Below are 21927 nucleotides of genomic sequence, written 5' to 3'. Positions count from 1 at the left end.
GGCCCATGTCTTTGCAGTAATGCGCTCATAGTTGCCTTTCGGCGGAGACTTGGGTGGTTTTGCCAAGGCAGCCAGAGTGCGCTTCACTTTCACCGGATCTACCTTCTCCTCCGGAGGTGGATGTCCCTTTGCTTTTAACCCTTGAAACCAGTCATCCACTTCGGTTCGCGCAATCTTCGCGTTCTCCTCCGGGGTCCTCTCGTATGGTAACTTCTCTGGAGTCTTCAGAGAAGGACCGAATCTGTATGTCCTCCCGCCTCTGGTTGTACTGCTAGACGCCGGCCGAACAGACGGAGCGGCTATCTTATTTACTTGCTTACGAGGCGGAGGAGAAGGACTACGACACGCCGGAGCAGCTGCCGGAGCGGCGGCGGGTCTCTTCCGCCCTTGCTGACGAGGCGGAGAAGGAGGAGGCTGGCTGCTCGGACGCACCGGCGCAGGCGGAGAAGGAGGCGGAGTGTAGCCACGTGCCGGAGAAGGAGCCGGCCGAGGGCCCTGATCGTCACTCGCCGGAGGAGGAGGCGGTGGAGGAGGCGGAGTGCCCTGACTCACCGGAGGAGGAGGAGGAGGCGGAGGCGTCCAGTTCGGAAGGTTGATGAGCTCCTTCCGCCATAGGCATGGAGTCTTCAGAGAAGAACCCAGCCGAGTCTCCCCTTCTCCGGTAGGGTGGTCAAGCGGGAGGTCCTCAAATCCCTCCGTTATTTCATCCACCATCACCTTAGCATATCCTTCTGGAATCGGCCGGCAGTGAAAAGTTGCGCCAGGTTCATTAGGAAAAACAGAGCCAACAGCCGCCTTGACCTTCATATTAATCCATTGCGTCATAAGGTGGCAATTTTGAGCCTCCGTGATAGCATCCACGGGATAGCTGGCAGGAGCCGTCAAGACAAGCTCCGGCTGAAGCAGCTCGGTGGAAGCCACGCTGCTTCTCCGCTGAGATGGCTGGGTAGCTTCAGGGGAAGCTTCGGCAAGTCGTTTGCTGCGATTTGCTTCTCGTTCCTCTATCGCTTGTACCCTTGCGTGCAGCGCCTGCAGTTCGGTCTGCTGCACTTTTTTCCTCCTCTCGTGGCTTTTGTAACCGCCTGCGTCCGGAAACCCAGCCTTCCACGGAATGGAGCCTGGCGTGCCTCATGTCCGTCCAAGGTGCTCAGGATTTTCGAGGGCCTTTGTGAGCTCGTCGTTCTCTCTGTCTGGAAGGAACGTTCCTTTCTGCGCTGCATCGATATAGTACCGAAGCTTCTTCAAGGGTATGTCAAGTTGCTCGTCCGTCCAAATGCACTTCCCTGTTACAGGGTCCAAGGTTCCACCAGCCCCGAAGAACCAAGTCCGGCAACGGTCTGGCCAGTTCATTGTCTCTGGTTCGATCCCTTTTTTAACCAGATCATTCTCAGCCTTGGCCCACTTAGGCCGGGCTACGAGGTAGCCACCTGACCCCGTCCGATGGTGAAGCTTCTTCTTCGCAGCATTTTTCTTGTTTGTCGCCGACATCTTCTTACTCTTTTCCGATGTCTTGTTGGCCACAAATGCGGGCCAGTGATCTCTAATCTTCTCATATCTGCCCTTGAATTCTGGTGTCTCTTTTTTATCGACAAACCTATTCAGCTCTTTCTTCCACCTCCTGAATAGGTCTGCCATCCTCTTAAGAGCAAAAGACTTGATTAATTGCTCTTTAACTAGTTTCTCCGGATCATCCTCTGGCGGTAGGGTGAAATTTGACTTCAGCTCAGTCCAAAGATCATTTTTCTGCATATTATTGACGTAAGACACCTCAGGGTCTTCTGTATTAACCATTGTTGGATGCTGATCGGGATCTTGTCTCTAACCAGAACCCCGCACTGAGCAACAAATGCGTTTTTTGTTCGGATGGGTTCAATCGGTTTGCCGTCGGGCGCGATTGCTATGATCTCAAACCTTTCATCCGAGCTCAACTTTTTCTTCGGGCCTTGTCTCTTTACCTCAGTTGTGCTTGATCCGGAGGGCTAGAAAAAAGAACAAAGACTTAATTAATATGTGTACATACCAAAACAATGAATGCATCAATTAGCTAGTCAGCATAGGCTTAACTAATATATATACCTGGCCGGACTCGGTTCGGTCACCGGAGCCGTCATCACGGTCTCCTTCTTGAACCGACATTGGGTCACCGGAGCCGTCCTCACGTTCTCCTTCTTGCACCTGCATTAGGTCACCGGTGCCAGCTTCTTCACCCTCTCCTTCCAGACCATCGGTGTTGTTGAGAAACAACGAGACGGCATCACTTCCTTCTGCGATTATGTCCCTCAACAACGCTTCTTTTGCTTCGTCTCGGGCGGTGTCCATAGTTTCTACAAATATTTACAACATGGCAATTATTATTCAAACATGACAGATGGATATATTAGTGGCAAACGTAGAACTAGCTAGCTAATCATAGTAAGGAATCATATATATTAATTAGTGGCCTCGACGCTGCTTCTCCAGGGTTTGGGGTGGCCTCGACAACGCTTCAAGGGTTTGGGGTGGCCTCGAGAGAGTTTGTCGGGTAGGGGCGCGGCGGGAGGGGGTAGGAGACCGACATCGTTTTTTTCTAGGGTTTGGGTGTCCTCGAGAGTTTTGGTCGAGCGAGAGGGTCGGGGGTGCTCCCGCGGTATAAGTTATCACAGTCGAGAGGGGGTATATATATCGACTGCCCCTCATGTCAAAGTTATCCGAGGGGTATATCGACCCCCCCCCCCTCGTGTTGAAGTTATCGGGAGAGGGAATAGAGGAGAAGAAGAAAGGAATAGAGGAGAAGATCGAAGAAAAAAAGAAGAAGAAAAAAGAGGAGAAGAAGAAATGAATAGAGGAGAAGAAGAAAAAAAATAGAAATTTCTATTTTTTTTCTTCTTCTCCTCTATTCATTTCTTCTTCTCCTCTTCTTTTTCTTCTTTTTTCCTCTTCTTATTTATTTCTCCTCTTCTTCCTCTCCTCTTCTTCTTTCTTCCCCTTCTTATTTTCTTCTTTCCTATCCTTCTTTTTCTTCTAAATTTTAGCATATTCTAAATTTTCTTCTAACTTTCTATATATGAACAAAAAACTTTCTATGAACAAAAAACTTTATATATATATATATGAACAAAATTTCTATGAACACAAAAATTAAACTAACCACATACACATATACATACACATATACATTATACATACACATATACTTACACATACACATATACATTCTACATACACATATACAATATACATACACATATGAAAAAAATTAAACTAAAAAATTAAGGGCAGGGGCGGCGGCAGCGAAGGGCAGGGGCGGCGCGCGGCGGCCGCGCAGGGCAGGCGCGGCGCACGGCGGCCGCGCAGGCAGGGGCGGCGCGAGGCGGCAGCGAAGGGCAGGGGCGGCGGTCAGTATAGGAGGAGGAGCAGGGGAACGGGGCGGCGCTCACCGCGAGGTGGCGTCGGCGACGAGGAAGGCTCGGGGACGGCAGAGGCGCGCGCGCTCGGGGGCGAGGGCAGGGGTGCGCTGGCTCGGGGACGACGTCGGCGACGGCGACGGCGAGGCACGGGCGACAGCGACGGCGCGGTCTGGGGCGACGACAGGGGCGCGGACGGCGTCGGGGCAGCCTGGCGGCGTCGATGTGCTCGGCGTCGTCGGGCGGGCCGGGGGCAACTGGCGATGAGTTCGTCAAATTTTCCTAAGTGCTACTTATATACCCAGGCCTTTGGTCCCGGTTCGTGGCACAAACCGGGACCAATGCCCCCTTTAGTCCCGGTTGGTGCCAGCAACCGGGACAAAAGGCCTCTTTTCAGCAGCCCAAAGGGCGGGAAGCGGCGGCCTTTGGTCCTGGTTGGTGGCACCAACCGGGACTAAAGGTGGGCATTGGTCCCGGTTTCTGCCACGAACCGGGACGAATGCCACCCTTTGGTCCCGGTTCGTCCCACCAACCGGGACCAATGGCCTTGTGCTGCCCCGCGCCCAAAAGTTTAGTCCCACCTCGCTAGTTGAGAGGGCTCGGGAGTGGTTTATAAGCGCTGCTGCGCCCACCCTCTCGAGCTCCTCTCAACTGCAGGCTTTCGGGCCTAATCTGTCACTTCAATGCCTGTGGGCCTACTGAGCCTGCTGCGAGCCTGGATCCTGGCCCATGGTTGGGTTTCTAGTCGTATTCAGGCCGTGGTGGCCCAGTAGGTGGCATTTTTTTTGCTATTTTTTTCATTTCTACTTAGAACTAAATACTTATAGTTTTGTAGTGATTTCTTTTTTATTTTATGTCACAAAAATTATAAACTTTCTGTTAGTGCAATTAGTTTTAAAATTAGAATAGTTTAAATTTGAATTTTTTAAAATTTGTGTGAATCACTAGTTTATGAATAACTTTACTATAAAAATTGATTTTTGAGTCATTCTTTTTCCTGCTATTTAATATTACTGTGCTTTATCATTATACTCAATTTGGTAATTTCAGTTAGTCATAACAAATATTATAGGCATTTTTTTCACTTTGAGAGGAGCTCAACAACGCAGAGAGGGACGGGCTTTTGTTTTTGTTTTGTTTTCTGTATTATTTATTTTCTTTCGTTTTTTGCTTTATTTTTTAATTTTTTTGCTTTTAGGTCAGCAAAATTATAAACTTTTTGTTAGTGCCATTAGTTTTACAAAAATTATAAACTTTCTGTTAGTGCCATTAGTTTTCAAATTTGAATAGTTAAAATTTGAATTCTTTGAAATTTGTGTGAATCACAAGTTTGTGATTAACTTTACTAAAAAAATGAACATAGATGCACCTATAGAGAAAATTTGACGTAAATTCATAGTTTTCAAATGAACGCTGAAAAAGTTGGCATAGCATACTCGTCTGTTACAAATTTGGCATGGTATCATCATAATAGTTGCGGGAGAAAGTCTTCACTTTTTCTTCGCTTGTGTCATTTGCTTATTGCGCCGTAACTATGGATAATCTTCAGCGTTTATCAGGATGCTTGGGTCAGTCTTGATATTGAAGGGAGGAATTTCATGAAACTTTTCATAATCTTCAGACATGTCTGTCTTGCCCTCCACTCCCAGGATGTCCCTTTTTCCTGAAAGAACTATGTGGCGCTTTGGCTCATCGTATGATGTATTCGCTTCCTTATCTTTTCTTTTTCTCAGTCTGGTAGACATGTCCTTCACATAGATAACCTGTGCCACATCATTGGCTAGGACGAACGGTTCGTCAGTGTACCCAAGATTTTTCAGATCCACTGTTGTCATTCCGTACTGTGGGTCTACATGTACCCTGCCTCCTGACAGATTGACCCATTTGCACTTAAACAAAGGGACCTTAAAATCTTGTCCGTAGTCAAGTTCCCATATGTCCACTATGTAACCATAATATGTGTCCTTTCCCTTCTCGGTTGTTGCATCAAAGTGGACACCGCTGTTTTGGTTGGTGCTCTTTTGATCTTGGTCAATCGTGTAAAATGTATTCCCATTTATCTCGTATCCTTTGTAAATCAATACAGTCAAAGATGGTCCCCTGGACAACAAGTACAACTCATCACAAACAGTGTTGTCACCTCTGAGACGTGCTTCCAACCAACTGCTGAAAGTCCTACTGTGTTCACATGTAATCCAGTCGTCGCACTGCTCCGGGTGTTTGGAGCGCAGACTGTTCTTGTGTTCATCGACATACGGGGTCACCAAGGTAGAGTTCTGTAGAACTGTGTACTGTGCTTGAGACCAAGAATATCCGTCCCTGCATATTATTGAGTCACTTCCAAGAGTTCCTTTTCCAGTCAGTCTCCCCTCATACCGCGATTTAGGGAGACCTATCTTCTTAAGGCCAGGAATGAAGTCAACACAAAACCTGATGACATCCTCTGTTTGATGGCCCATGGAGATGCTTCCTTCTGGCCTAGCGCGGTTACGGACATATTTCTTTAGGAATCCCATGAACCTCTCAAAGTGGAACATATTGTGTAGAAATACGGGCCCCAGAATGACAATCTTGTCGACTAGATGAACTAGGACATGTGTCATGTATTGAAGAAGGATGGTGGGAACACCAACTCGAAACTGACAAGACATTGCGCCACATCACTCCTTAGCCTTGGTACGATTTCTAGATCGATCACCTTCTGAGAGATTGCATTGAGGAATGCACATAGCTTCACAATGGCTAATCGGACGTTTTCCAATAGAAGCCCCCTCAATGCAACCGGAAGCAGTTGCGTCATAATCACGTGGCAGTCATGAGACTTTAGGTTCTGAAACTTTTTCTCTGGCATATTTATTATTCCCTTTATATTCGACGAGAAGCCAGTCGGGACCTTCATACTGAGCAGGCATTCAAAGAAGATTTCTTTCTCTTCTTTCGTAAGAGCGTAGCTGGCAGGACCTTCATACTGCTTCGGAGGCATGCCGTCTTTTTCGTGCAAACGTTGCAGGTCCTCCCGTGCCTCAAGTGTATCTTTTGTGTTTCCATACACGCCCAAGAAGCCTAGCAGGTTCACGCAAAGGTTCTTCGTCATGTGCATCACGTCGATTGAAGAGCGGACCCAAAATATAGATTTCTTCTTCCACATGGGTGCGTGTCCCTCAGCGTCATTCGTCACGTGCTAGTCCACCGGGACCCTTTCCAAAGATTACGTGTAAATCATTGACCATAGCAAGTACGTGATCACCGGTACGCATGGCGGGCTTCTTCCGGTGATCTGCCTCGCCTTTGAAATGCTTGCCTTTCTTTCGACATTGATGGTTGGTCGGAAGAAATCGACGATGGCCCAGGTACACATTCTTCCTGCATTTGTCCAGGTATATACTTTCAGTGTCATCTAAACAGTGTGTGCATGCGTGGTATCCTTTGTTTGTCTGTCCTGAAAGGTTACTGAGAGTGGGCCAATCGTTGATGGTCACGAACAGCAACGCCTTTAGGTTAAATTCCTCTTGTCTGTGCTCATCCCACGTACGTACACCGTTTCCATTCCACAGCTGTAAAAGTTCTTCAACTAATGGCCTTAGGTACACATCAATGTCGTTGCCGGGTTGCTTAGGGCCTTGGATGAGAACTGGCATCATAATGAACTTCCGCTTCATGCACATCCAAGGAGGAAGGTTATACATACATAGAGTCACAGGCCAGGTGCTGTGATTGCTGCTCTGCTCCCCGAAAGGATTAATGCCATCCGCGCTTAAAGCAAACCATACGTTCCTTGGGTCCTTTGTAAACTCATCCCAGTACTTTCTCTCGATTTTTCTCCACTGCGACCCATCAGCGGGTGCTCTCAACTTCCCGTCTTTCTTACGGTCCTCACTGTGCCATCGCATCGACTTGGCATGCTTTCCGTTTCTGAACAGACGTTTCAACCGTGGTATTATAGGAGCATACCACGTCACCTTCGCATGAACCCTCTTCCTGTGGGGCTCGCCGTGAACATCACCAGGGTCATCTCGTCTGATCTTATACTGCAATGTACCGCATACCGGGCATGCGTTCAGATCCTTGTATGCACCGCGGTATAGGATGCAGTCATTAGGGCATGCATGTATCTTCTCCACCTCCAATCCTAGAGGGCATACGACCTTCTTTGTTGTGTATGTACTGTCGGGCAATTCGTTATCCTTTGAAAGCTTCTTCTTCAATATTTTCAGTAGCTTCTCAAATCCTTTGTCAGGCACAGCATTCTCTGCCTTCCACTGCAGCAATTCCAGTACGGTACCGAGCTTTATATTGCCATCTTCGCAATTGGGGTACAACCCTTTTTTGTGATCCTCTAACATGCGATCGAACTTCAGCTTCTCCTTTTGACTTTCGCATTGTGTCCTTGCATCGACAATGACCCGGCGGAGATCATCATCATCGGGCACATCGTCTGGTTCCTCTTGATCTTCAGCAGCTTCACCCGTTGCAGCATCATTGGGCACATCGTCTGGTTCCTCTTGATCTTCACCAGCTCCCCTCATTGCAGCATCACGGTATTCAGGGGGCACATAGTTGTCATCGTACTCTTCTTCGTCGTCTTCCATCATAACCACTATTTCTCCGTGCCTCGTCCAAACATTATAGTGTGGCATGAAACCCTTGTAAAGCAGGTGGGTGTGAAGGATTTTCCGGTTAGAGTAAGACATCGTATTCCCACATTTAATGCATGGACAACACATAAAACCATTCTGCTTGTTTGCCTCAGCTGCATCGAGAAACTCATGCACGCCCTTAATGTACTCGGAGGTGTGTCTGTCACCGTACATCCATTGCTGGCTCATCTGCGTGCATTATATATAATTAAGTGTCCAAATTAATAGAAGTTCATCATCACATTAAAACCAAAGTACATACATAGTTCTCATCTAACAACATATAGCTCTCCAGAGCATCTAATTAATTAAACCATACATTGAAACTATGTAAAACATTTTAATGCGAAAACAAAGGTGATCATAATCGCAACCAAGGTAACAATTGATCCAATGGCATAATGATACCAAGCCTCGGTATGAATGGCATATTTTCTAATCTTTCTAATCTTCAAGCGCATTGCATCCATCTTGATCTTGTGATCATCGACGACATCCGCAACATGCAACTCCAATATCATCTTCTCCTTCTCAATTTTTTTTATTTTTTCCTTCAAAAAATTGTTTTCTTCTGTTGGAATTTCTGGTTCACATACATCCTAGATAAATAAAATCTATGTCACGTTGGTCTGCATAATTTTCATAAACAATAAATGAACCAATAGTTATAAAGATAATATATATGCCACATCCGAATCATAGACAGGACGAGGGCCGACGGGGGCGGATACCAAAACCATCGCACTATATAAGATGCAATAATAAAAGTAAGAAAATGATACAAGTATCTATCTAAACATACAAGAATATTTTTCCTTTCAGAAAGAAGATAAGAACAAGAGGCTCACCACGGTGGTGTCGGTGATGAGATCGGCGCGGGTGATCGACGGCGGTGAAGACGGGGGTGGGGCGTGACAGACCGCTAAATCTAGACAAATCTCGAGGAAAATGGAGCTTTGAGGTCGAGCTTCGAGAGGAGAAAGCTTAACTAGTGTGGCTCGGGCATTTCATCGAACACCTCATGTGCATAGGAGGTGAGCTAGAGCACCACAAACCCCTCCCCTCGCCGGCCAGAGAAAAACAGAGCACTGGAGTGCTCTGCTCACGGGCGAGGGTATATATAGGAACCTCATTGGTCCCGGTTCGTGGCATGAACCGGGACTAAAGGGGAGCCTTTGGTCCCGGTTCAGGCCACCAACCAGGACCAATGGTGGTGGGCCAGGAGCTAGGCCCATTGGTCCCGGTTCGTCCCACCAACCGGGACCAAAAGGTCCAGACGAACCGGGACCAATGGCCCACGTGGCCCGGCCGGCCCCCTGGGCTCACGAACCGGGTCCAATGCCCCCATTGGTCCCGTTTCTAGACTGAAGCGGGACTAATGGGCTGACCCGGCCTGGACCTTTGCCCCCTTTTCTACTAGTGTTGGCAAAAGCATATCCTGGTTTGGTGCTGATTCTTGCCATCTGCAACACCTTTTTTTAGTTATAATTATGTTGAGAACTAGTAACATTCACACAAACATCTTATTTTGTACAATTTAATTTATCTTGAGTGGTAGGCTTTATAGAGCCTTATTTCCTAATAGGTGCATAAATAACCCAATAAGCCGTCAGTCCTACATGAGTATTCAGTTATGTTTGTAATTGACTCTTTTGCTCTGATTTTTGGTTCTCAGCTAGCCATATGATTAGTGATATCATCAGAGACGGGTTTTAGGTATGACAGCAAGGGCGTTTGACATATGTGCTCGGCCAGGGAATCATTCCAGAACGTACCATGTTTCTTTAACTCTGTACCGATTGGTCAAAACCCAAAGCTTAGCCTCTGTCATTCATCTCATCCAGTGAATGGATGTTAGATTAGATCTCTACCATGCAGATTGTTTGGTGGCATCCCTAGTTTGGAGCTTTGTCCATTGCACTCTTCTTCGCTCTGCCAACCATTTTGATGTCCAAAGTCCAAGTAATCTGCCATAGCATCACACACACTTATGTATGCTTTTGTTTTACTATGTTGCATTGAGCTGTAAACGGAGAGATTGGTGGTTTGTCTCCATGATTTTAGACCCTGATCCATACATATCAAGGGAATTTCAGTAATGCATGCCAAAATGCAATCCATAGAGCCAATAGACACATTAATTTATGTTGATTCAGAAATTCACCGCTAGATCATAGCCACTTTGGGGTGTCCAAGTAAGAAAACTGGAACATAAACATTTGAAATTATTCTTCTGTTTTTTGCAGTTAGAAGCAATACAAATACTAAAGGATTTTGAGTGGCATCACGGTTTCTGTTTATTTTTATGGCCCTGTAAGATGCTTCAGTTCATAAATATAAAGATGTTATTATGCTTGACTATATGCATCTGCTTGCTGCAGGATATGGTATTTAAATAAAAAAACAGTATAGGACGAACTGAAAAATGAAAAGAAAAGAAGATATGCGCCTAGCGGTAAATACTTGTTTGTTTGATTGTCATATCTAATTAACATATTCATGCTGAGCTCCTTGGCATATGTAATTCCGGTTATATTCTAGCATGGCCGCAACAAGAACAACCTTGCTGATTACGTTGATCAACAAGAATACGCCTAAAACATGATGATTGCTGTTATTCTTCTAATATTTATCTTTCATATCCGTCCTTGTGTTGATCAATTCCTGCATGCTAATTAGTGCTAGTTCAAACTTATTACCTAGAGATATCATAACTCATTCCAAACAGGCCCTCTGTGGTGTTTGTTGGGTGTATGAATTGAAGCTAAAGATGAAGTTGCAGTTAATGGTCATCCATCTTGCTGTGATTTCAACATTATCTCTGTTTTATTTTGACCCTTTTATTTTTTTGGCAGTAATGTTAGTCGTGAGATAAGTGGCACCACTAAGTCACAGGGAACTTGCTCTGCTTTGCAGTAACTTACAGAATTCATGTTTTTCTATCTTTGCATTAATATATGCATGTCCTCAATGTGCTTGGCTGTGAACTATCTATTTAATTGATAGGACGAAGATAGTGGTAGGTGCTGAGCTTGGTTCTCAATGTTGTGAAGTTACGCAAAAGCAACCATCACAGCTGGTAGCAGTCCCCACATCTTGAAGGTGTTGCATATTATTAGAATTCTTAAATGTTAGACTAAAGAAAAGCTTATTTCATTTTCGTTATTAGAGAAAGTGTATAATGAACTAGCTCTTGCAAAAATTAGACCTTTCTTTTCCTGGTTATGTGGGATGAATGCTAGCAGGTACCAGGGCCAACTTTATTGTTTCTTTTTGTCCTGCAATTCTTATTCTCATACTATCTAAATAGAGCTTACCTGAGCCTATAGTTTCAATCAAGATAAATTACCATGGGTCCCTTTAAAAATTGGAAAAGTGAAACTTGATCCAAGTAAGTTAGTGATTATTTCCCAAGTGAAACCTTTACTATAATCACTATGTGCATTATCTGTTCTTATGAGTACATAATGCGTATTCTGTGTGTGCCTTGTGGAATTGTGACCTGCTCTTTCTTGCAAGTAGTCGTCTGAATGGATTTGTGGAACATGTGTTCTTCGGAGCTGATCTAATTGGTCGCTTCTATTTTTTACAGGTCATCGGTATAATTCTTTTGCATCCACAAATTTCAAGAGGTGTGTTTTGCGAGCTAAAAGGATGTTCTGATGGGTTCTGATTCTATTAACTGAAACGAGATGTTATATTTGGCGCTTTTGTCTATGATGTAATATTGGACTTATGAACCTACAAATGTATGCCTATGTGTGCATACATGAAGGATCGTTGTGTTGTAATACTGGGCTTGTGAACCTATATATGCTTACATGATGGATTGTTGACATATACATATATTATGTCTAAGTGATGCAACTTTAATTACCATGCATGCGTGTTGTTACATATGTACTATACATGTTGCAAAATGAATGGAGATAAATGAATTGGAAGGGGATTTGTGTGCAAGCAGAGTATAGAATTAAGGGCAGAAAAACTGCCGGCAATACTTCTATCTGCCCTGGATTGTGAGACTGACAGGAAAAAACTATCTGCCGGGAATAGTCGTATCCGCCGGCAAAGGTTCGAACACGCAGGTCAGAGCAACTGCCGGCCATTCTCCTATCTGCCGGCAATTGTTTTTCCCGATGGGACTTTCTAGGGCAGTTCGTAGGTGCCGGCAAAAATCATTCCCGGCAGATATTCTGCCTCCATTGGATAGTTTTCCCGGCAGATATGATGACCCCAAAGTTTTTGTCATGGTGTAGTGTCTTCAGAGAGCCGCCGCCATCTCGTCTTCCTGAGCAAGACACAAACCCTAACAAATCTGAAAGGAACGACTAACAACGGAGCCCTCTCGCCGGCCCTTACCAGGATCCATCTCGGCTCCATGGCCCTAGGGCCACCGGAGACGAGGCAGACCTGCGGCGAGCTGGCGAGAGACACAAACCCTAACTTTTTTGGTGAAGGAGGAGGAGGAGGAACAGCATTACCACAACACTTCTTGTTTCTCCAAGTTCCAATTACGCACTTCACGTGTTTTAATTCGTGCCGTTACTCATACATGTGTATGTGTGTTCAAAAAAAAATCGAAATGTTTTGCACTCTGGAAAATTGAATTTCGAAAACAAGCTCCCTGTAGCCCGAGCTCCGGTGGCATTTTTCAGGCTGAAGGCTCGCTGTCTCGGTTCCCTGGTCGGCATGGAAAGAGCGTACGTACTCCACACACCTCTTGATTTCAATGCTTATCTGTAAGTACTTCTGGAGAACAACAACTCGACCTTGTGCAGTCATATTCATCCACAGACTTGTAAAGTCAACATTTGCTGTAGGTCTTTGCTGTAGAGTGTAGGCTAGAGCACCATTTCGTGCTAATTACTTTTCTTGTGGAAGGCATAAATCAAAATCACATCACATCAGTTGTGTTGAATATTGTGTATAAGGTAAGTTATAATTAGACTTTGAGTCATCCTGCATGTAGACGGGGTATGAAATCATTCTTGCAGACTTGTTTGCTTGTTAGTCCCTTCAGAATTATATATGTGCGTCTTCAAGAAAAGAAAAGAAGGGATGACCTCTGCATAGTGCTTTTGTTTGATGATTTTGGCAAACACGATAAAAAATGTGATCAGATCTTGCATAGGTGTTATCATATAAAACATGTTTTTTGACAAAATATCATCTTGGGAGAGTAGACATTTTTTCCCTTGGGCTAGTGCGGCCTGGCACTCGTGACAACCTCAGATTCGGCGCGGTACCTGCTAGACTTGCAGCTGCGCGGTACCTGCTCGAGGGCTTGATGCCAAAATGAGTTGCTTGTGATCCGATATTTATATGTTCAGCAGATTTTTCATTAAAAAAATCGAAAAGCATATTAAGAAGTTAAAAAAAATCCGGAAACATATATGTGTTCCGCACAAACATGTAAATTTTCGTTTTTAAATGATGTGATTTGTAGGCTGTAAAAAAAACCCAACCCAACAACAAAATTAAAGGGCCTGTTTAAAAATACGAATTTGTCTTTTTTCTGTACGCCACGTGCGAAAGTATAGTGCTGTGAAATCTTGCACATCCTTATTATACATGTGTATGTGTCTTCCCGTCGACACCGTAGGCAGTGGCGGAGCTTGGCCCAGAAATCTGGGCGGGCCGGCTGTAGGAAATTGCTCTAGGAGTTGTGTTTCATTGGCCAAAAATACGTATATACTGCAGGAACATCCCATGGGCTGGGCGGGTCACGGCCAATTCAGCCTTGCCGTAGCTCCGCCACTTATCGTAGGCATCTCGTCGTCGACGGAAATACACATACACATTTATACTAAGGATGTGCAAGATTTCACATCATTACATATGCCAATATAATAGCACAGATATGTAGGGAAGACTGCAGCGTGTGCTGACGCGTAAGTGACCGGTGTACGGTATTATGACCGTGTTATAGGAAGAAGCAGCAACAGGTTTTTTTAGGGGTAAAAGCCTGATTTCATCGGCAAAATCCACAGAATGTGGGATGGAAACTACATCATGCGCCTGGCAGACCACACATGATGCCCTGGAGCTAAAGTAAGAAAAAAATTAGCTAAACTATGTGCTTCAAAATTAGAAGCATGACCTTCAAAAGTAAAGATACAAGTAAATGGTGCAGCTCGCGCTTTGATCTCGTTAACGATGGCTCCAGATCTGTCATGATTTCTCTGATTAATATCTCCAATAACCTGTTTATTAGGTTTATTAGTGTCCGGTATAATTATGGTTAATTGGACATATATAACCAGTATAATTAGGGTTAATTGGACATATGCCACTACAACTTTCATGAGTTGGAAAAATGCCATTACAATTCTGCACATTGGAAAAATGCCATTACAACTCTTCCATTCTTCTCTATATGCCATTATGTTAAATTTGAGACACCAATACCCTTGGCCTTGTCTTTCTGCTTTCACCCTCCTCTCATCTTCTCTTCTAACAAACTAACAACCGTGCCATTAGCAGCGTCCAGCGAAGTGGAGCTTGCCGTCGCCATGCAGCCGCCGCCGTTGCCACCGGTAGCAGTGTATCCCTTGCCCCTTCTCCCGCGTCCCAACCCACGCCTCCAGCCTCTTCCCTGATCTCGCCGTCGCCACCGGCCACAATGGCCGCCATGGGCTCGAGCTCGGCGAGATCCTGTTTGCCCCGCCCGCGTGCTCCCTAGTCGCGCCACATGGCGCGCTGCACGCCGCGTGCGCCCGCTCCCGCGCAGGCCCAGCCCAATGTCCGTCCGGTGAGCTCCGGCGTCGTCTGCACATGCAGAAGGAGCAGGATTCGGCCATGTCTGGCGCACACATAAGGTGGAGCTCTAGCCTCTTCAACGTCGCCGTATCCAAGAGCTCCGAGGATCCCGAGCACACGCGCACAATGGCCGTAGGCGTCCTCTCCATGTCTCCGCATGCTCTGCAGCGGCCTCGACATTTTGTCAAGCACCCTGCATGCGCTCACCTGTGTGAACCAGCTGAGCCACGGCGGGCTGGCTCTGACGAGTGCGGCCCTTGGAGCCTTGGAGTTGGAACTTGGAGGCACGATGCCGGCGAGGTGCAGAGCGAGGGTGGCGGGGCATGGAGCTCCACCACGTCCCACGGCTGCGGCTGGACGTAGTACATCCTCAGAGAGGGCGACTGGTCCGTGTAGAGCATCACCGGGTCGAGCGGTCGGAACATGTCGTTGCTCTCCGGCGGCCCAAACATGCTGGACCTCGTGCTCGTGTCGCCGGCATTCACGCCAGCGCCCATGCACGCCTGCCCAACGGAGTGACGCGGTGCTGGGCCATGGCCAGTGCTGCTTGCTCCTAGGTGTCCTTCTACGCTGCTCAAAGAACTACGCCGGGCGCCTCCGACACTAGCGACGGCGACCGCTACTCCCGTGATGGCTTCCCTAGAAGCTGATGCTATGGCACGTGGAGACGGCTGCAGTAGTTGCACAACCCATCCAGTGCCGTCCATGAAGTCGCACGGCCCCATACAGTATGCATGGTCGGTGCTGAAAGTTGTTTTTCGCACGGCTCCATGCTCGCCGGAGTTAATGGCATGTCAGTTTGGTAGAAGAACATGAGGGAAGGGTGAAAGGAGGAAGCCAAGGGTATTTGTGTCTCAAATTTAACATAATGGGATATAGAGGAGGATGGAAGAATTGTAATGGCATTTTACCAACTAGTGAAAGTTATAGTGGCATTGATCTGTAGGTCTTCTTTTAAGCACATATGATGGCTTCCATGATCGCTGGATCATCAACTCCTTCGATGACTAGAGCTGAGATGCCTAAGTAAACCCCGCTATTGTCAAGGCCCCCGAACCTCCCCTGCTGGGTTTTCTTATTTCCTTCTTCTTTTTCCTTTTTTTATTTTTTCCAATTTGGTAATTTGTTTCTAATTCATGTGATTTTTTTTGAAATATATGAACTTTTTTCTCATAAACTTTTCAAAATCATGATTTTTTAAATATGGATTTTTACTAAAATCTGTGATTTTTGTAGAATCTCGTGAACATTTTGCAAATCTAGAAACTTTTCAAACTTGTGATTTTTTTTTCGAATTATCTGATTTTTTAAAAATTACATGAACTTCTTTTCAAAGTCAATGGTCATGGTCATAGTCACGGCCATGTTCGTGGTCAATGGTCTAGGCGAGCGACAGATTGATAGGGAATGCGCGCATGGTTGGTGATGTTGATCATGGTGGCATCACCCCCGCTGATCATGGTGGCATCACCCCCGCCGAAGAGCAGCAGCAACAACAGGTGAGGCAGGAGGTTGGGAGCCGCTACGACTCTACTTGAATCAGTCACTTCTACAGTTCTACTTTTATTCAAAGCGTTGTACTGCTGGTAGGTCGTGCCTTCCTTTTTTCAGTCTGGAAACTTGTTACTAGAAAGCACATCTTTGTCTCCGATCCGCATGCTTTGATGATGCGACAGTGAGGTCTGAATTCTGGAGACGGCGGCGACGATCATGCTGAAACGATCACTTGGAAAACAGTACTTGCCGGATAGCGACGAGGGATCGCCGGGTAGATCTGAGTCTCATGGCAAATGGATTGCAATAGATATATATTTGATTTTTTTTTTCTGACGTGCAGTTTATTGATGCACAAGCTGATACTACATACTACATAGAGGATAGAGCTGATACAAGAAATGTATTTTATCGATAGAATTCATAAGCTAACAAAATATGTACAATACATATTCACCAGTGTTGCATAAATAATATACTCCCTACGAACCACATTACCTGTCACTGGTTTAGTACAAAGTTTGTGGGAGCAGTGAAATTATTGTATTTCAAAGCCTAGAAACATCGTTTGAATTTTGGCTAGTCGAATGTAACTCAGTCTGCATATATTTGAGCACACCAGGAATGTGAACGTTGTAGAAATAGTCATCCCAGTTGATGGACCTGGGGTCAAAATCAAACCAACAGGCTTCATTGTTATTTTGATCCTTGTTCCTCACCATCCTTAGTCTCTCCAAGTTGTTGTCATCAAAGCTACACCAGATTGATAAATAACTCAAAGTGCAATATTTTAGGTAACAAAATATTTGTAGAATTTTCTTTTTGCAAAAGCAAAATGGAAACTATGTTTTGACAAGATTGAAAAGTTGCTTACCGTCCTTTGAACAGGACGTATGGCGCGTAGAGCTCGATCAGCAGTGTGAGGAATCTGTATTTCCTGTTGTACTCACTGCAGCGCCGTGAGAAAACACCACAGAGTGTAATGTTCACTAGGTGAAGCATCTGTCGAATCAATCGCAACACGAGCTCATAATATTAATCTCCTTCACATCTCAGCTCTATGAAATCAATGTGTCGACATTGAAATGGTAAGCTAACCTCGAGGGGAAGCTTGTAATTGATGGCCATGTACAATCTTAGACTCGCAGTTGTCCTAAAGAATCGCATCTTCTTTAGTCGCACACGTTCACCATTCCTCCCTGTGCATGGTGGGTTGTCGAAGAAGTAGCGGTGACCCGAATCTGCGAGGATGCCGTAGGTTGCGGGGTTGTGATGTGATGATGTTACATGGTAGATGATATGTGCTTGCTGATCCTTCGAGTGTGCTACCATGGCAACCATCATAGCGCTCACCACCATGTCCCCTGGAATCTGTCCAAACCACCCCCATCAGGACCACACCTCATGGCTGGTTAATCACTTGGTACCTTAATCAAGTTCCGTTCCAAATTTTGGTTGGTAATTTGTGAACAGATTACTAACCACGTCCATTATCAAATCCAGGTCAGCTAGGAAGAATGACATGGTCTGCTTGGCATATCCGGCAATCACTATATCGATTGTCCTATGAAAGATAAAAGTGCAGCATTACATATGGTTGTACACTTTTGTTAATAGTAAACAAATGTTGAGTTTCTGTGACCTTATTCCTTCCATCCATCCAGGGAAGGGATCCTTGAGAGTACTAGTTATGATGCTTGGGCGGATGATGACCATCGGACAGCCCTCGTGCAGGTGTTCTAGCAGCATCTCCCCCATTGCCTTGGTGAAGACATAGGTGTTTGCCCATCCAAAGTGTCGTGCTCTTCATTCAGTTGTCCACATGTAACAAATGTATCAAGTTTACAACCATACCAAGAGGTAGAAAAGTGTACAAATGCATAAGTATGTTTCTAGTCGTGTCTAACCTCTTGAGGCCAAGCTCCTTCATGGCTTTTCTCACAACCTTGTCAGTTGAGCGGTTGGCTATTAGTTCTCTCTTGGTCTTGTTGATAAGATTTAGCTCGGATTCGATGTCCAGATATGTGCCCACCCTTAGGGTCTCACCCATCAAGAATGGCTTCTCCGATATTAGCCCCTCTTTTTCACCAGCTACATAGGCTGTTCAAGTAATATATCACTTAATGAGCTCAATTTTTCAGCATGTATGACACACCACCAACCACAAATTCATAGATCATAATAGTCTTATGAGTTTGCACCAGTTGAAACATGAAGCAACATCTTGAGCTTCGGACACTTCTTCGCAAATGCGCAGACGTGCTTCGCTCCCAAGACATTTGTGTCGAAAGCCACATCATATCTGAAAAATAGCATCACATTTTGATCAATTATTTCAAGCACATGTTTCTTATAATATCACAACTTTTAGTTCACAAGCAAGTCTTTTTTGGACATTGACACAATCAACAAGGTGTAAATCTAAAAACATGTGCTCTTGAAAAGTGGTGGCATGCGAGGCCAGGATGAAACAATATTTGAAAAGTGGTGACATGTGGCGTGCTAGATTATATGAAGTTTTGGAAACAATAGCTAGAAAGTGGACCGGGCAGACTATTAGGAAAACTAAAGTTGGAAAATATTCCCTACTTCTAATTATCTGGAGATCTAGTTAACTAACTACATAATTAATTATTTGCATTAATAACTTGGTTTCCAAATTGATTCCGTGTGAAAAAAGGTCTCTATTTATATGGACCTAATGAATTGTGCAGATAATTAACTGGCTGGCTAACTAATTGCATTAATGGCTTGACTTTCTAATTGATTCGGCACAAAGTTTCCAAATTGTTTTCGGATTAATGGCTGCATGCAAACGACGATGATGTACACATTTCCAAATTGTTTTCGGATTAATAGTAGATATCATTGTATGTATATAGTGCGCAAAAAATAAAATATTCAAGAAATACATTTTGACATAATATATACATATAATATATAAAATTGACAAATAAAATAATTAATATGATATCCCTCGTCAAAACTTTATTTTGACTCAAGGAATATCTAAAACTTCACTCATTTGAGAACTGGAGGGAGTATGTAAAAACTCTGCAAGCAATAAACACATCATACCTTTCAAAGAAATTTGTAGTCGCTGCCCCGTTGATGATGATGTCTATATCCTTGGAGAATTCTTTCAATTGGGAATTGTCTAATCCAAAGTTCTCTTTCATGATATTTCCGACCGAAGGACAAATCTTTTCTTCAATGAAATTATCGAACCCTGCACCATGATTTTCTTTCAACACACGAAAGATCTCCCTCCCGGTGACCTAAAAATACCAAAAGTTCATTGGGAAATGCTATATACCTAAATAGTTGTTCTCATTTAAAAAAAAGAATCTTGGCACGCTTTTAATCTTTTAATACCCGAAAGGACATGCCCTTAACTTTTAATTTTTGAGAACTGTGCATAAGGGAAGACCACTACTTCAATGGCCAATGAGAATTCTACGAAGGGTAGATCCCACTTATCAGCTACGAGTGGAACAATGACTATATGGGCAACCCTATGTTGTGTAAAACCTTGGCTAAACCCCGTCGACTAGTTTAAAAAGGAAATATAAAGTTAATCTCTTGGTACGGTCTTAAGAACTAATAAGTTGATTTTCTTTAAACCGACGGTTGCACCGAGTACCTGAAAGGTTTTGAATGGAAAAGCCCCACTTTCTAGAATCGAAATCCTCTATCCCTCCAATTTTTTTAGACTACTCACATTCTTAAAAGACATCTATTTTAAATTTTCAGTTTATCACCGATTTCATAGTAGCTTAATTGAAGCATGCTCTACTTGTCTCTGTCATATTCATATCGGCCTTTTCCCCTCTACTCGCAAGCCCATACATGTTGACATCATGGAAATGACCCGGTTCATTATGTTTAATTTTTAATGGTACATTTCAGTTTTAGAATTAATCTTATGGATAGACCAAACAAGTAGTTTTCACAGTTTTCAAACTTTAGGTATTTTCCTTAGCATTAAACAACATATTTGGCTTTAGCCAGCAAGAGCACATTACATGCATCTTTAGTCAGCGTGATCTTGACATGCAGGAAAGGATAGAAAACACACGCTTGAATTAATTGCAATATAATCACACTTTTCTTTTTATGCATGCCGATGCATCATGTACATGCTGCTTGCCCCAGTGTTTAGGTTGCAGCATGGCATGAAGGTTGGAGCTTCCTCCTTGACCAACGGCTGGTACAAACATTCCTTGTTGGAAAGCAGATAGGAATATGCAGAATTAGATAATAGCTAGATGTGCACATTCCATTATTTTGTTTGCTTTTAAGGCATATTCAGAAGAAAATCCAGTACCTATTGGTACTAAATATTAGAATCGAAATTGGTGAGCGCCATCCGAAAGAGAAGTCAGTATATGTGTACCCTAAGATTGGGGGTTGGGAGTTGAGTGTGCAAACCAAGGCCCTGCTTGGATTCAATGTAATTTTTTGTGTGTTACATGTATTTATCTCAAGTTAGAACAATATACTGGTGGGGAGCAAACTAAAATTATACTAAATCCGAACAAGGCCCAAGATGGCCTATTGGCTGGACAAGCGTACTTCCATAAAATTTAATCGACATTGTTTAAGTATTAGACACAACAAATGTACAATTCTATAGGAGAACGGCTGAAAACGAATATATTTCACCTCAGTTTGAATACGAAGCTTCGCAGATTCAACATCTGGGGCCCGAATTAAGAGGAAGAGCTTCTTCACATCTGGCTGAACCCTTAGTATCTTCTCCACAAGCACTAAACATAAATCATGCATGAAACACCAACATATAAGCCTCCAGATGATCACCACACATGCACGGCACATCCTGACCTGAAAGGTAGTGGGTGACATGCATGAACACATACCTTTTCCTAGGAAGCCTGTTGAACCGGTGATGAGGATGCTCTTGCTTCTGAAGTATCCTGCAACGCTGTCCGCATCCATTTCAGCGATCATGGTACTCGACTTTTTCCCCGACTCCAGAAGACTATGTCACTTGGTCAAAGACTTTGAAAAGGTGATGCGGGACTACCTATCTGGCTATGTATTTATAGGGCAGGAAGGAGATGGGTTTCAGAGGTTAAATGGAACAAGGCAGCAGCGGACCAGCTATAGTTTAGGAACTGAAGGGCAACTCATCAGTTCCAATTGTTTGCTTACTTTATTTCCAAAATTGCAATATATAACCAACGTGACCTAAATTGTAAAATGGTGCTTCTACTCGACCAGTATATATTATGCTCAACTACTATTCTGGCTCAACATTGTGATGTCCGCCATAGTCCATGCAGTAATCGACTCCTCTTGGTCCAGCTAGGTCCTTTCCTCCAATACTTTTGGAACCTCTGAAAGCTTTACTATTTTTAACTATTCAACAAAAAAAGTGTTCCTATAATTTTTAGCATGGACAATTGCAATCAAGCACAAGCAATAGTTATGAAACAAATATTTTTCCCATATCGACAAAAGCACAAGCAATATTGTCATAGAACCTTGCTATACGTACGATGAATTTCCGTCCAACACTCGGTACGATTAGAGACAAATCATAGATTACCAGTTTCTGGGCCATAGCATCTGTTGTCTGGTCGTACCAGCGTCCGATAAAAAAGAATCGTACGTAGAGCAGTTTCGAT

General features: G+C 44.2%; 2 protein-coding genes across 2 annotated transcripts; both read right to left on the bottom strand.

Annotated features, from left to right (window-relative positions):
• Window positions 1-3412: 3412 nt before the first annotated feature.
• On the bottom strand, window positions 3413-7726 carry LOC147977635 (uncharacterized). The gene is made up of 2 exons (XM_087514492.1): window positions 6800-7726; window positions 3413-3640 (listed from the first exon to the last, which is right to left on the bottom strand). Exons 1-2 carry the CDS (start codon window positions 7724-7726, stop codon window positions 3413-3415), a joined length of 1155 nt encoding a protein of 384 aa, XP_087370618.1.
• Window positions 7727-16669: 8943 nt separating this feature from the next.
• Window positions 16670-21439, bottom strand: LOC125547544 (putative fatty acyl-CoA reductase 5). The gene is made up of 10 exons (XM_048711372.2): window positions 21157-21439; window positions 20942-21045; window positions 19355-19554; window positions 18478-18578; window positions 18184-18376; window positions 17919-18080; window positions 17759-17840; window positions 17375-17647; window positions 17151-17278; window positions 16670-17029 (listed from the first exon to the last, which is right to left on the bottom strand). Exons 1-10 carry the CDS (start codon window positions 21245-21247, stop codon window positions 16825-16827), a joined length of 1539 nt encoding a protein of 512 aa, XP_048567329.2. The 5' UTR covers window positions 21248-21439; the 3' UTR covers window positions 16670-16824.
• Between the last annotated feature and the right edge of the window lie 488 nt (window positions 21440-21927).

The sequence above is a fragment of the Triticum urartu genome, chromosome 3A (assembly GCF_056163025.1).
Source record: "Triticum urartu cultivar PI428250 chromosome 3A, HENAU_Tu73, whole genome shotgun sequence".
In the NCBI taxonomy this organism is placed as follows: Eukaryota; Viridiplantae; Streptophyta; class Magnoliopsida; order Poales; family Poaceae; genus Triticum; species Triticum urartu.
The sequence above is the reverse complement of the archived record's forward strand: the minus strand, read 5'-3'. Positions and strand labels throughout refer to the sequence as shown.

What these genes read in the sequence shown, in the direction of transcription:
- LOC147977635 (XM_087514492.1), bottom strand. Translation starts at nt 7,726, where the DNA reads ATGTTAGAGGATCACAAAAAAGGGTTGTACCCCAATTGCGAAGATGGC. An exon ending in AGACAAACAAAGGATACCAC is followed by an intron (nt 3,641 to 6,799) that starts GCATGCACACAC and finishes ACTCATCGCCAG; the next exon opens with TTGCCCCCGGCCCGCCCGAC.
- LOC125547544 (XM_048711372.2), bottom strand. Translation starts at nt 21,247, where the DNA reads ATGATCGCTGAAATGGATGCGGACAGCGTTGCAGGATACTTCAGAAGC. An exon ending in GGATGGATGGAAGGAATAAG is followed by an intron (nt 17,841 to 17,918) that starts GTCACAGAAACT and finishes TATCTTTCATAG; the next exon opens with GACAATCGATATAGTGATTG. An exon ending in ATTACAAGCTTCCCCTCGAG is followed by an intron (nt 17,279 to 17,374) that starts GTTAGCTTACCA and finishes TTGATTCGACAG; the next exon opens with ATGCTTCACCTAGTGAACAT.